This window comes from Cervus canadensis, chromosome 4 (genome assembly GCF_019320065.1).
Source record: "Cervus canadensis isolate Bull #8, Minnesota chromosome 4, ASM1932006v1, whole genome shotgun sequence".
Taxonomy (NCBI): Eukaryota; Metazoa; Chordata; class Mammalia; order Artiodactyla; family Cervidae; genus Cervus; species Cervus canadensis.
In genome coordinates this window covers 10798164-10810900 of record NC_057389.1, presented here as the reverse complement: position 1 = coordinate 10810900, position 12737 = coordinate 10798164, and the positions used below count along the sequence as shown (strand labels likewise).

General features: G+C 37.4%; 1 protein-coding gene across 1 annotated transcript in view; it reads right to left on the bottom strand.

Moving 5' to 3' along the window:
- Window positions 1-308: 308 nt before the first annotated feature.
- ST8SIA4 (ST8 alpha-N-acetyl-neuraminide alpha-2,8-sialyltransferase 4) overlaps window positions 309-12737 on the bottom strand; it is a 98953-nt gene continuing 86524 nt past the window's right edge. The window contains 1 exon segment of the mRNA XM_043464572.1: window positions 309-4780. Coding sequence (XP_043320507.1) covers window positions 4498-4780 — 283 coding nt within the window. The 3' untranslated portion in view covers window positions 309-4497.

Here is a 12737-nt window from a genome sequence, read left to right as displayed (position 1 = left end):
GTCACTGGGAGTACAAATTGGATATAAATGACTGTAGCTTATGTAACACTCCATTCCCTCAACTACAAACGCAATGCACCACACACACACACAAAACTGTTCAGGATTTCCGGATATCCATGAGGGTTTTGATATCGTCCATATTGCTCTGAATACACTTTAAAGAAATGATTGGCTAAACTGCAAATTGCTGGGGCTGACGGGGAGGGGAACCAGGAACCCTAGGTAAAGCTTGTTAAAGCTGGTATCATCTTAGGTTGACGTGCAAAGTGGAATAGACCTTGTAGATATAAGAGATAAGAGAAAGATGAAAAAAAAAGGGGGGTTTAATTTATTTTACAGTTTTACAAATGATAAAACAACACCCGATTGCTATACATAAACAAAAGGGAAACAGTGTCGAACAGAATGAACTTGACAGAATAAACCTCATCTTTCAATTCCACAAATGATAGAAGAAACAGTAGCAATTATTCTGTGCAGCAGTACTATCTCTGTAAACTCTTTTTTTTTTTCCCCCTGCTATATACATTTGAAACTCTTGTGCTTTTGCCTACACAAAGAAACAGTAATCATTAAAAGGTGCTACTTAAATGCGGAGACAATGGTTCTGGAGCCGCAATCTGAAAACTGCAATTCAAATACATTGCCAGCTTGAAGACTTTTTTTTTTAATTTTTTTAAAGATTTGGATATACTAGACCCTCATTATAACTCTAGGTATGAACAACATAGAATTCAGTTATAAAGTAGATCCCTTTAAAGCAGGTTAGCAACTGAAGTTTCGAAAGAACTTCTTTATTCTAAAGAGGTCTTATCTCCAGAGTGCTTCACAGTGCAAACCCTGAAGACATGAGCGTAACACAAATCCAGTGTGTGTATATTACAGACTCTGTGTATACACACAGACACACATATATAGCATTGTATATATGCATCACACGTCTATTTGTACTATGTAGATATATCTATAGCACATATGTAATAAAATATCTATTTCTAGGTGGGCTTTATTTGGATTTTCTTTCAACAAATAGGAACGATAACCCTCTCTCACTCAACTTGTCAAACATTGGTATATTGATCATGTCTGATGGGGAAACTCTCAAACTGGTAGAGGTCACAACTAACTATACATAACTCTTCCTACACCCCTTCCACAATTATAGATACTCCCAACAATAACCACATAAAACAACTCTTTTATGAACCAAATACCACACTGTGTGTATTATGACTAACTGGCTCAATCAGAAATAAATTACTTTGTTCACCCTCTTCCTGCGTAGTAGCTTAATAACTAGTTGGTATGTACACTACCTACAGCATTATTTAAATAAATTGCTTCTGTAAGTATATATGTAGAAATTCCCATTAGCAACTGATATACATTTCATTTCATATACAATACATAAACACATTTGAGTGCCCAGCACCGTCTTTCAGACAGAAAAACTTCCAGTCATTTCATCAGTCCTGTGGGCTCAATCATCAGATCTGCCCAGAAAAATCTGTTACTGATTTATTATTTTTTATTCCAGCAACTTAATATTAAGTATAGAACAGGCTGGGTAGTAATGATGAAAATGTTTCCATGGCCTCTTCATGTCAACAGCACAGTACAACCATGTTCTCGAAGGGACAGGAGTGTTTCACAGTCAGCTGCCGGAGTATTGCCAGGTACAGATTTAAATCATGAAAAGGAAATAAAATATTAAAGCTGTGAACATAGTCTCAGAAGAAAAAAAAAACACTCAAATATTTCAAGTATGTACTTATAATTTGATTTCATCATGATCGCTTTTGCCCCCTGATTGGTTGGATCTGAATTCTTTTTCTTATTCTTGCCTTCAGCCTTCAGTAGTCTCCCTGCCCCACTCCTGTAAGAAGGCCACAGTGGATGGTGAAGGCGGAGGGGAGATGGAAAGCGCTACAATAGGGAATGACTGGTCTTGTACAGGCTGTCTTCTTTGAACACTAAACGCCTTTAATTGAATTCATTCTTGAGTATTGAAAGTTCCCTGAGATGAACAAAAGTAGTCTCAGTCGATACTGAAGCCCTTTTTATATGCTGAGAATTTTCAGAACTGGGCAACGTATTTAGAGAACATAAAGCATAGGGTAACAAAGCAATGTGAAGCTAAAAAGGCACTACTCAATGCATTTATGAGATAAACATCAATGCATGGAACAGTGAATGTCTGGGATGCTTTTGCTGTGGCCTTAAAATTGTCTAAACACAGTTGTTGAAAGCACAGTCAAAATGGCAAGGTACCTTGATGCCACTTTTTACCTTCAATGAGTTCTGAGATGTATCTTATCTAAAAGAATTGACTTGTGACTTCAAAATTTTTATTGAATTTAAATTCAAGACTACTCAAACAGCTTGTCTGCAAGTCCAAATTAAGTAATCACCTACTTTTGATTAGTTGGGTATATCAGACTTTTCAAGTTTACATTCAAAATATGGACTTAATCCTTTAAAAACTTCCAATAATAAGAGGTTCAGTGATAAATTACGTTATATTCTATCAATTTTTAGCTATGTATCTCCTTTGTGGATTCTGTTTTGTTTTATTAGAGACACATAAATTCTCAGAAAATATAATCTTCTATATCCCAAGGTTCAATCATATTTTTAAAAAGAATACGACATATTATTAATATATTGAGAACTGTATTACTATGAATATCCTTTTTTTGATAACATATATATATATATGTATATTCTTTATGCTATTTATTCTTTTTCAGGCCTTCTTCTCCAAGAAACAAAACATATATATCCCTCATACTATTTCTTCTTTTCACAGATTGCCTTCCCTAAGAAACAAGAAGTAATCTATTTTGTTTTAGCGCAAGAGTAGAAGTGGGAACGTAGCACTTCTGCTTTCTAAAGAAACAATTTACCATCAGAATTACCTACCAGCATAGTAATTACCAGAAATTGGCCTGTTGGTCAATTCTGTTATATGTTAGAATTTTCAAAAGTCACTTTATTAATAATTTCATGTGCTTCTCTGAAAACACATTAATGTGATGATGTGAATAAATTTAACTATAGAAAAAATATTGGTCAATTTAATTAATCTGAAGTTCAAAATACTGACATACAGTCTCATTGTTAAACCTCTTAAAATTATCTCTGTGATGAAAACAGCACTCTATTAATCATTTCTGCATGAAGAAATTTTAACAATCATCTACAGAGCAAGTCAATCTTTCCATCTGAATTAACAAGTGGGATATCAAAGAACTGGAAGTCACATTTCAGACCTACCAGTCAAACATTTACTCTAATGGGCAAAATGCTTCCACAAAATCATTATGAAATGTAAAAGCCGTGGAATCTCCTTTCAAACAAAAATGAAGTTTGAGTTTGGAAAATTTAAAATACCTAGAGACAATTTTTACATTAGTAGCATCCTAATATACTAATATGTTATTTTCATGAAAGGAGACTGGTTTCTCGTGTAGACACATCAGTATAATCTTTGGTACCAAAAGTAATTTTTTTTTTTCCTGCTAATTTTACCATCTCAGATGACACAGAGTTTGTCTTTCCTTTAGAATGGCTCAAGATTGCTGAATGATACAGTTTAGCTGGTACCTTCTACACCATTCCTGGAGAAGGAAATAGCAACCCACTCCAGTACCCTTGCCTGGAAAATCCCATGGATGAAGAAGCCTGGTAGGCTACAGTCCATGGAGTCGCAAAGAGTCGGACACGACTGAGCGACTTCACTTTCACTTTCACTTTTTCACCACCATTGGAAAAAAAACTGGGAGGTTTACGGTTGTGCAAAACAAAACTTTTTTTACAAAGTTATTGTGTGATACCTGTTTAAAAATATAAGAACTTTAAAAACGATCACTTAAAGGTTACTTATCTCATTCATATTTATCTCAGAAAGGATTTCAAAGCACCCCGAATACCCAAACAAAAAGAGACTCCAGAAGGCAAACAAGAACAGAAACAAAACATGAAGTTCATCATGATCAGACTCAGAGTCCTGACTGAAGGCATTTCCTTGAGTTGTTTGACCTCACGGATTTCCCTGCTCAAACTGTTTCCATCGTGGTTTCTGCTGACAGGACAGTTCGGTTTCCCCAAGGGCTGAGTGGTGTTCCCGGCTTCCTCTTCTCATGCTTGGCGTTGCAGTGCCAGCCCAACAGTGATGAACGTTTTTGCTTCATTAACTCATGACAAGTGCATTGTTGGATCTTGTAAACACTACTGATTATACATTCAAACTGTGTTCTGAGTGGAAGTGGCACTTACTAAGGACCCTTGAAGTCAAAATACTTAATTTTTAGAGCACTTTGCAGGTATTTCGTCAGCTGGTAGTGGATTTCTCATGAATGTCCTTTAATCACCTTTCAGGTAAGTGGTGGATGCTGCAACCCAGCCTTGTATTGGATCCTGTTTTTCAAATCTTAGGAAGCATCTTCAGAAAAGAAGTGCATATTCAGTCTGTCTGTATGTTTCAGGTGTGCTTTATTGCTTTAAGCACTTTCCTGTTGTCAGTTTCAGAGCTCCTCTATTATGTAGCACATTTAACGTTTTGAATTCTAACGGCATTCTATGAGGACTTGCATTGGAAAAGTATCTATATTTTAAGTCATCATAGTAATGATATTTGACAGCTTTCCCATTCAAATCCTTAGGGAATGGCCAGAATCCATACAGGTGAATTTCATCACAGAATCTCGTGGCAAGTGTATACATGAGTAGACCTGTGCTGGGCCTTTTGATGGGGACTTTGTTTGTCAGCCAGTAACTGGGAAGAAAAAACATATACACAAGAGAAGAAGTTAGAGAAGCATTCAATATAACCTATAGCAAGCATACTATGTATAAAGCAAATGAAATGTGAAAAGTAACTGTATAAGTGACATTAAAAAATTGCTGAAGAAGTAATATATTTCTCATGCATTTAGAAAATTGAATGCATTTATTTTATCTTTCTTATCCTTTATTTTCTTGCTTATTTTGAGGTCACATGAATAGCCAAGGGACCTGGAATGTGAGTATATATTACTGGGGAATCTTGTATTAAAAAGAACTAGAAGAAAACATTTATAGAACCTGCAGAGTAGAATCTTCTCAGAAAGGGTTAAACATGACTGCAAAAGCCTTAGTAATTGGGCAGTGATTAAGCAATTTTTTCAGAAAAAGAGGATTTGAAACTATGCCTACAGGTTTTCAAAATCTTTCATATTTCAATTAAAAATCCAAACATAAATGCTTTGCCTGTACTATACTGACTTATTCAACTCCAATTTCTAAGTCACATTTTACTAAAGCTAATTAAGAATACTGCCTCAACCCACAGAAGAACAACAACATAGCACAAGTAACAAATATTTGTAAAGCGTTCACTGCTTATGCCGTTTAAAATATGATTAGATAGAAAAATATTTTTCAATGCTGGTAAGTATTTTATACTATTCTTTTAAAAAGGCAATAAAATACTCCATAATGTTTGATCCACTTTTGTTGCCAAGCTTTGTTCACCTGAAAAGCATGCACACTCACAAGTTAATCATCACCTCAAACAGGAAAGCCTTCTTGCCACAGTCATAATCTTATATGGGATCAGCTAAAGTTAAGTACTCTTGCCTGGAAAATCCCATGGATGGAGGAGCCTGGTAGGCTGCAGTTCATGGGGTCGCTAAGAGTCGGACACGACTGAGCGACTTCACTTTCACTTTTCACTTTCATGCATTGGAGAAGGAAATGGCAGCCCATTCCAGTGTTCTTGCCTGGAGAATCCCAGAGATGGGGGAGCCTGGTGGGCTGCCGTCTATGGGGTCGCACAGAGTCGGACAGACTGAAGTGACTTAGCAGCAGCAGCAGCAAAGTTAAGGAAGAATGTGGATTTTCTTTGATATAAAAAGTTGTCTAGTTACACTGCCAGAGAACTCCTAATCCCAGGGACTATTAATTAGTGAGAACTTCCACAAAGGACTATACCTGCATACAAAGCTCATTAGCACCCAGCTGCCAACGGCACCCCGTGCAGGACGCCTCTCCCAAACAACAAGCAAGAAAAAAACCCAGAAGCAGTCATCAGCAGATGGGATTCCCACAGATGCCCCAAACCATACCACCTCACACAGTCCTGTCCACTGCAGGGGAAAAAGGTAAACTCACCTCCTCCACTAGAATGCAGGCACAAGTCACCCCCAGCATGAAGCCAACACAAATCACTGGGCCAACCCTACCCACCGAAGGCAGAAACCAAAAGGGAGAAGGAATGCAACCCTCGAGCCTGGGAAAAGGAGACCTCAGACGGAGCAAGTTAGGGAAGAAAAAAGACAAGACAGAAATATGGTGCAGATGAAGGAACAAGGCAGAAACTCACAAGATCAAAAGTTGTCTAGTTATGAATTAATTTAATAAATTTTGTTTTTATTTTTGTTTTTATTATTATTTTCTATTCAAGGAAATATATAACTGGATATCCAAATATGCATGTAAGATTGTTCTATTCTGGTCATTGCTGTGCTTAAATCCTTTCCTTAGATTTTACATAATGTTTTCTTTTTCTTTTCTAGAAAGTAATTTATGATGTTTTCCTGGCCGGATCAAATACATCTACACTAATGAATATAAAAACCTAAATTTTGTTTCACTTAATTTGGTTAAAGAAATATTGGACTTTCAAACCTCACTACAAACATCCAGAACAGGGAAAATATACTTAGCTGTTATTATTCCTGTTTTTCTTTTTCTTTTTTTCCTTCTTACCCGCCCCCCCCCCCCTTCTTTGAAACAGCACTGACCTTTTACATTTTTTATTTTTCTTGTTGGGTAAAGGGCACGTGCTGAATGTGGTGAGCAACGTGAAATGCGTTATGAACTTTCTGTTAACGCAAGTGTTTTGAGAAAGCATATTCTCAGTAAAGAAGGTTATTAAGGAATTTTCAGAGAAGAACATCTAAGAATTTTCTCAAAACCCAAAGGCATGATCAAACCCTGTAGCACATATACTGTTAACATCATGAAGAAACCACAGAAGGATTTCGTGCAAGGAGCATAAACTACAGCCTGGAGGCTTTGAAGAAACTTTGATACAGCCTGCAGCTCTCAGCTCTGAGAAAGCAGGTGTTCCTAAGATGAAATGGTTATTACAGGAAAGTTTTGTGAGCATGACTTGTGTGTGGTTACAAATGTCAGCTGAGGCAGTTGGTTAGTTTAAAAAGTGCATTTATAAATTTTTAAAGTGAGTGAAGTAAGTTCAGTCAAAAAAAATAATAATAAGATCATTTCCATCAGGGAATGTCAATTATGAGAAATAGTTTGGCCATATATGGGTTTCCCTGGTGGCTCAGACTGTAAAGAATCTGCCTGCGATTTGGGAGACCCAGGTTCAATGCCTGGGTCAGGAAGACCCCCTTGGAGAAAGGAATGGCAACCCACTCCAGTATTCTTGCCTGGAGAATTCCAGGGACAGAGGAGGCTGGCGGGCTACCGTCCGTGGGGTCACAGAGTCAGACATGACTGAGTGACTACACTTGGCAGTATATTGGTCATGCTGAATTATCTTATTTCTAAAGTGGGAGAAAAATAGGAGAAGAAAATGTAATACTATAGCATTTGTATGGGACATCAAGGTCACATTATGTGTAATTACAAGATTATATTATAAATAACCTTTGTGATGTTTGGCTTACAACAATTTGAATAATTTTTAAAAAACTGACATTTTTTGAGAAATAATGAAAATAAATAACATCTTACTGATTTCTAGAAAGAAATCACAGGAAAAAAGGCCTTAATAAATGGCATCAATATGTAACAGATAAATTGAAACAAAATCATCTAAAGCAGGTCAAGAACTAAAGTCATAATTATTACAGTAACATTCTGTGAAATTAAAAACAAAAAAAACAAAAAACCATAAGGAGCCAATCCAAACACAATCAGTAAAAATTTGCTGAGTGTTTAATATAGCTCTAATGTTATACTTGAAATTGTTCAGGCCAACCTAAACTATCAAGATTCAGTATTTGTCCAGGAACACAGTACAATTTTAAAGAATCTGTTGAGTATATTTACTTATATACAAGCTGGCATTTAAAAACTATAAATTTCCTGTGAACAGTTCATTGAAATAGACTTAAGTTTTTAACTCTAATTAGGAAAAATGATGGAAAGCAATTAACTGATAAAATAATGAACTATTCATACTCCAATTCAGTACAAGCTGTTCTAATTTTTATTTCAAATTCATATCATAGTTTAAAATTCAGTGTTTTCAATTCACCAAATAATCTAGTTTCCATATATCTATTTCTTTGAAATGAATGCAGAAGAAAAATATTACCTACACTCCAAACGCAAATTGATAATTACTGCCACAAGGTGCTGGGTCCTTTTGTTTCCTTAGCTGTTTTGAATCAATATGTATTAAAACCATTCATAGACATACACAGGATATTTTCTATCAGCTAGGCTCAGTTTTATTTCAGAGACTATTAATCCCCCTTTCCCTCCCTTCCTTTCTACTTTACTATTCTAATTCTCTGTCTTGTATGAAACAAACTCACCCTGGATTTGCCGTGTAACTTTCTATAGATGTAAAACCTTCCACAGTTTTCACTGCTTCCCAGCAAGGTATCTAATCTACTCTTCCTCCAACACATCAGTCCCATTTCTTATTTCAAACAAACACAACTTGAAATGCCTTTACTCATGACATTGGTGTGCTATAGAAGGCCAAATTTATTGTCAGCAGTTATGGGTGTGAATCCGTAATATAATGCTTTTGAGTCCTTGGGAAAACTACTTTACTTCTTCAGACTTTGGTTAATACTATTTAACATATAACATCGTTATAGCTCAGATGGTAATAACTGCAATGCAGCAGATCTGGGTTCGATCCTTGGGCCAGGAAGGTCCCCTGGAGAAGGGAAGGTCTACCCACTCCAGTACTCGAGCCTGGAAAATTCCACAGACAGAGGAGCCTGGTGGGCTACGGTCCAGGGGGTTGCAAAGAGTCGGACAGGACTCAGTGAGGAACACAACATTGTTAGGATAGAGGAAAAGAGGCAGGAAGGACATAAGAACATAGCATAAAGCTTGACACACACTTGGGGTGGTGGTTTAGTCACTAAGTCGTGTCCTACTCTTGCAACCCCGTGGACTGTAGCCCGCCAGGCTCCTCTGTCCACGGGATTCTCCAGGCCAGAATCCTGCAGTGGGTCGCCATGCCCTCCTCCAGGGGATCTTTCTGACCCAGGAATCAACCCACAGTAAGTAACAGTAGTTGAACTTCCAGGTAGCCCACAAAACCCATTCTTCAATCCCGCGCCCACAGACTACCTTCTCCCGGCAGCATCTGAAACTACAAATGGGTTGGATGTGTCATTTCATCTCAGTGGTGTGTTTCCTTAGCTGAGAAACAAAACCATCTGACCATATAGATGGCTTTAGGGTTTCCTCTGTTTATAAGATTCGATTGCTGTTTCAAATCTTCTCTCTCCGAGAAACTGCGTGCTCCCTGAAGCCGCATGAAACTCTTGTTCCAGCTCTAGCTTCCTCCTCCCCATTCTGTTCCCGTTACCTTCTTTAGTGTTTAATACACTCAAAGCAAATGCATTTGATGACCAATCGATATTATAATGGGTAATCACAAGCTTAAAGTACGGAGTTGAGAGGTCACTGCGGATCTGGTCTCAGACACATCTCGGCACCACTGAAAACGTCAACTGTCTCTGAACTGTACCAGGCCCAAGCTCACCACCAGCTGTGTTCCGAACAGCATCTGCCAGCTGCAGCCTCCAGCTCTCAAGGTCTCTCCCTGTAACTACGCAACTATTTCGGATTCCAACCAAGCTTTACTTAACAAACACCCTTACTTCTTGCCAGGTCCGATTATAATGATTGATAAACAACTCATGTAACTAGGGGCTTCCCTCGCAGCTCAGCTGGTAAAAAATCTGCCTGCAATGCAGGAGACCCGGGTTCAATTCCTGGGTTGGGAAGATCCCCTGGGGAAGGGGATGGCGACCCACTCCAGTACTCTTACCTGGAGAATCCCATGGACAGAGGAGCCTGGTGGGCTACAGCCCATGGATGTCACAAGAATCGGACACGACTTAGTGACTAAACCACAACCACTCACGTAACTAACTGCAACCTTGAGATTTTTTCCTTCATAAGCCCCCTCCATTGTATAGTTCTGTGGTACACAATTCAAGTGTTTCTTGAATATATGTCTCCTGGGCAAATATATGTCTCCTAACAAAGTCCAAATAAACACCTTTTAATTTCAACTAGGTCTCCATTTCTAAAATTCTGCCCAACATACTTAATAGATGCTTCTTGATTTCAAAGCCTGCAACAGGTTCCATTTTATCTCATGATCAATTAGATAATAATCACCTCAAGAGCCAAAATACATGATTGTTTTCAGAAACCCATGTTTTTGAAATAAAAGCAAAAAATGTTACATTCAAAGTAGTATTTAACATGCTGATGATAGCTCACACTCAACACACTGGCAAACAAGGAATATTAATTTGTATTTATATTTAAACAAAGAAGCCAAAAAGTTTAGAAGTAATATATTTTTTTCCTCTTAAAATATTATTCTTCCTGAAATCAACCAAGAAAATTTCTAGAAGAATTTGAAGATAGAGAATGAATTCCCACTGTGCCAACAGTTTTAATATTATATGCAAAATATCCATTCAAGAGTCCAGAAATTATTTTCTCTGGGATGGGAGGTGGAGTACACCGTCCAGGGTGCCCGTGCATTCTGAGTTCCAATGAATCTTCTGTATTTCTCCACTCATACTGACCTTCCCGCAACCGAACCTGGAGCTTGGCTCCAGAGGAAGATTCTGTTAAAGGTAAATAATGTGGCTTCTGGCTGTACAATGTCTGCAGAAATCTCAGACACTATAAAAGAATTCGTCTTCATCGTCTTTGCAGAAGATGTTTGCATCTTACCAATTCTACACTCCACTCCCCTAAACTAATTCTTTTATAATATCTGAATATTGTATTCAGGGATTGTGTCTTCCACGCTTGTCATTATTTAAGTTCATTGTTAGGAGGAGTATGTGTGTTCAGATTATAAAGTTTAAGACTTCAAAGCAATCATCCCTGGGCATACTGAAATGGAATATCGCTGCTGTTTTATTTTCAACTATTCAAATTGTCCTTTCATTGTATTCCCAGTCTGCAGCATACTACGTAACATGATTCGATTTTAAAAGGGCATAAAACTTATTTTTTTCATAAAACTCTTGTAACCTTTATGATACCTTTTAGGATTATTGAGACAGCTTGGCTTGTCACAAAACTAAGGTTGGTGATCATTTCTTAAAAAGAAAAGCACTTCACTGAGTTCTCACTGTACTCATTGAGAATAATTCAGTCCACCATGAATTAATTCTTCTATTATTCCAGAGAAGCAAAAAGTGATGGATCTTATACCTAATTCTTATGTGAGGAAACAAAAGGACAGAGTAGCATATTTAATGAGATTTGGCAAGATAGGAGTAAAGCCAGGAGTAAGCGATTTATTAAAAGGTAGTAACAGTAATAATAATTTGTTTTTTATAATGTGCCAGAGACAGTGTTAAGAGCTCCACATCTGTAGCCTTCTTCCTTTAATCCCCACCACAAACCTGTGCGTGTATGTCACAGATGAGGACACCAAGGCTTGGGGAGGTTCAATCACCAGATTAAGGTCATAGAATTTGAGGATGACAAGCCCACATCGATCTGGCTATGATGATTTCAATTTCAGCTAAAACAGAATAGGATTCCTTAGCTTCTACAAAGCCTTCATCTTGGAGAAGAAAGTCCTTAGGAAAATCTGCAACATAGAGTTCACAGCAGGAAAAGTAAACAACTGCATGGTGTTTTGGTGATTGAGAGTCTAGTATCAATAGTGATGTGCTTTATGCAAGGAACTTTCTCGGTTTTCTTTGTTTTTTTCAAAGGTAAATAAGAGCTGACCAGTATAAAGCACCCACTTTTCCACATAAGCACTCTCAAAAGTGTTTGAAGTCAGAAGGTGATTTCATAGTTTCAATATGTAACTTATTTAACCACAGTGAAAATGCCAAAGGCAGTGACACTGAATCAAAGGATAGGGATTTTCATGCAGATTTGAATAAGGCTTCTTAAAGTATTCTGAAGTGTCATTAAAATGAAAGCAGGAATTTGCAACCTCAAGAGGTCAAATTTATCAGTAATTTTTTCTGTGTGTCCTTTATATGCAGAGCTCTGTACTGAATAGGTGATAAAAAGAAGACAGAAAATTCTTTCTGCTGAGTACACAGCAGTATATGGAGTATACTCATAGTATACGTACAGAAAATATTTTATCCACCTTCATAAGTCTAATTCATCCGAGGCATAGAGAACTCAGAGTTTGTGAAAAGGAATAGGGTTACTGTCTTGGGCGAATACTCTACATTGTATTCGGTACCTATCTGTTACTTGATGTGTACTATAGGAATCAGTCTTTTGCCTGATTCTTTGACTCTGAATTCACTGTTCTTTTCATCTGGCCAGGCACACTGTCAGGTTGAGCATAGATATAGGGGTAAGAAACTCTAGATCCACTTACACTACGTTGGCTTTGCCAAGAGTCTCATGTTTTATCACTGAATGTGCAACTCTTATCATTGTGACATTACTAATTTCACTCCATACAGTTTCAAAGTACTCTCACATGTTCCACTTAAATCCTGCAACAGATGCTATAGGAT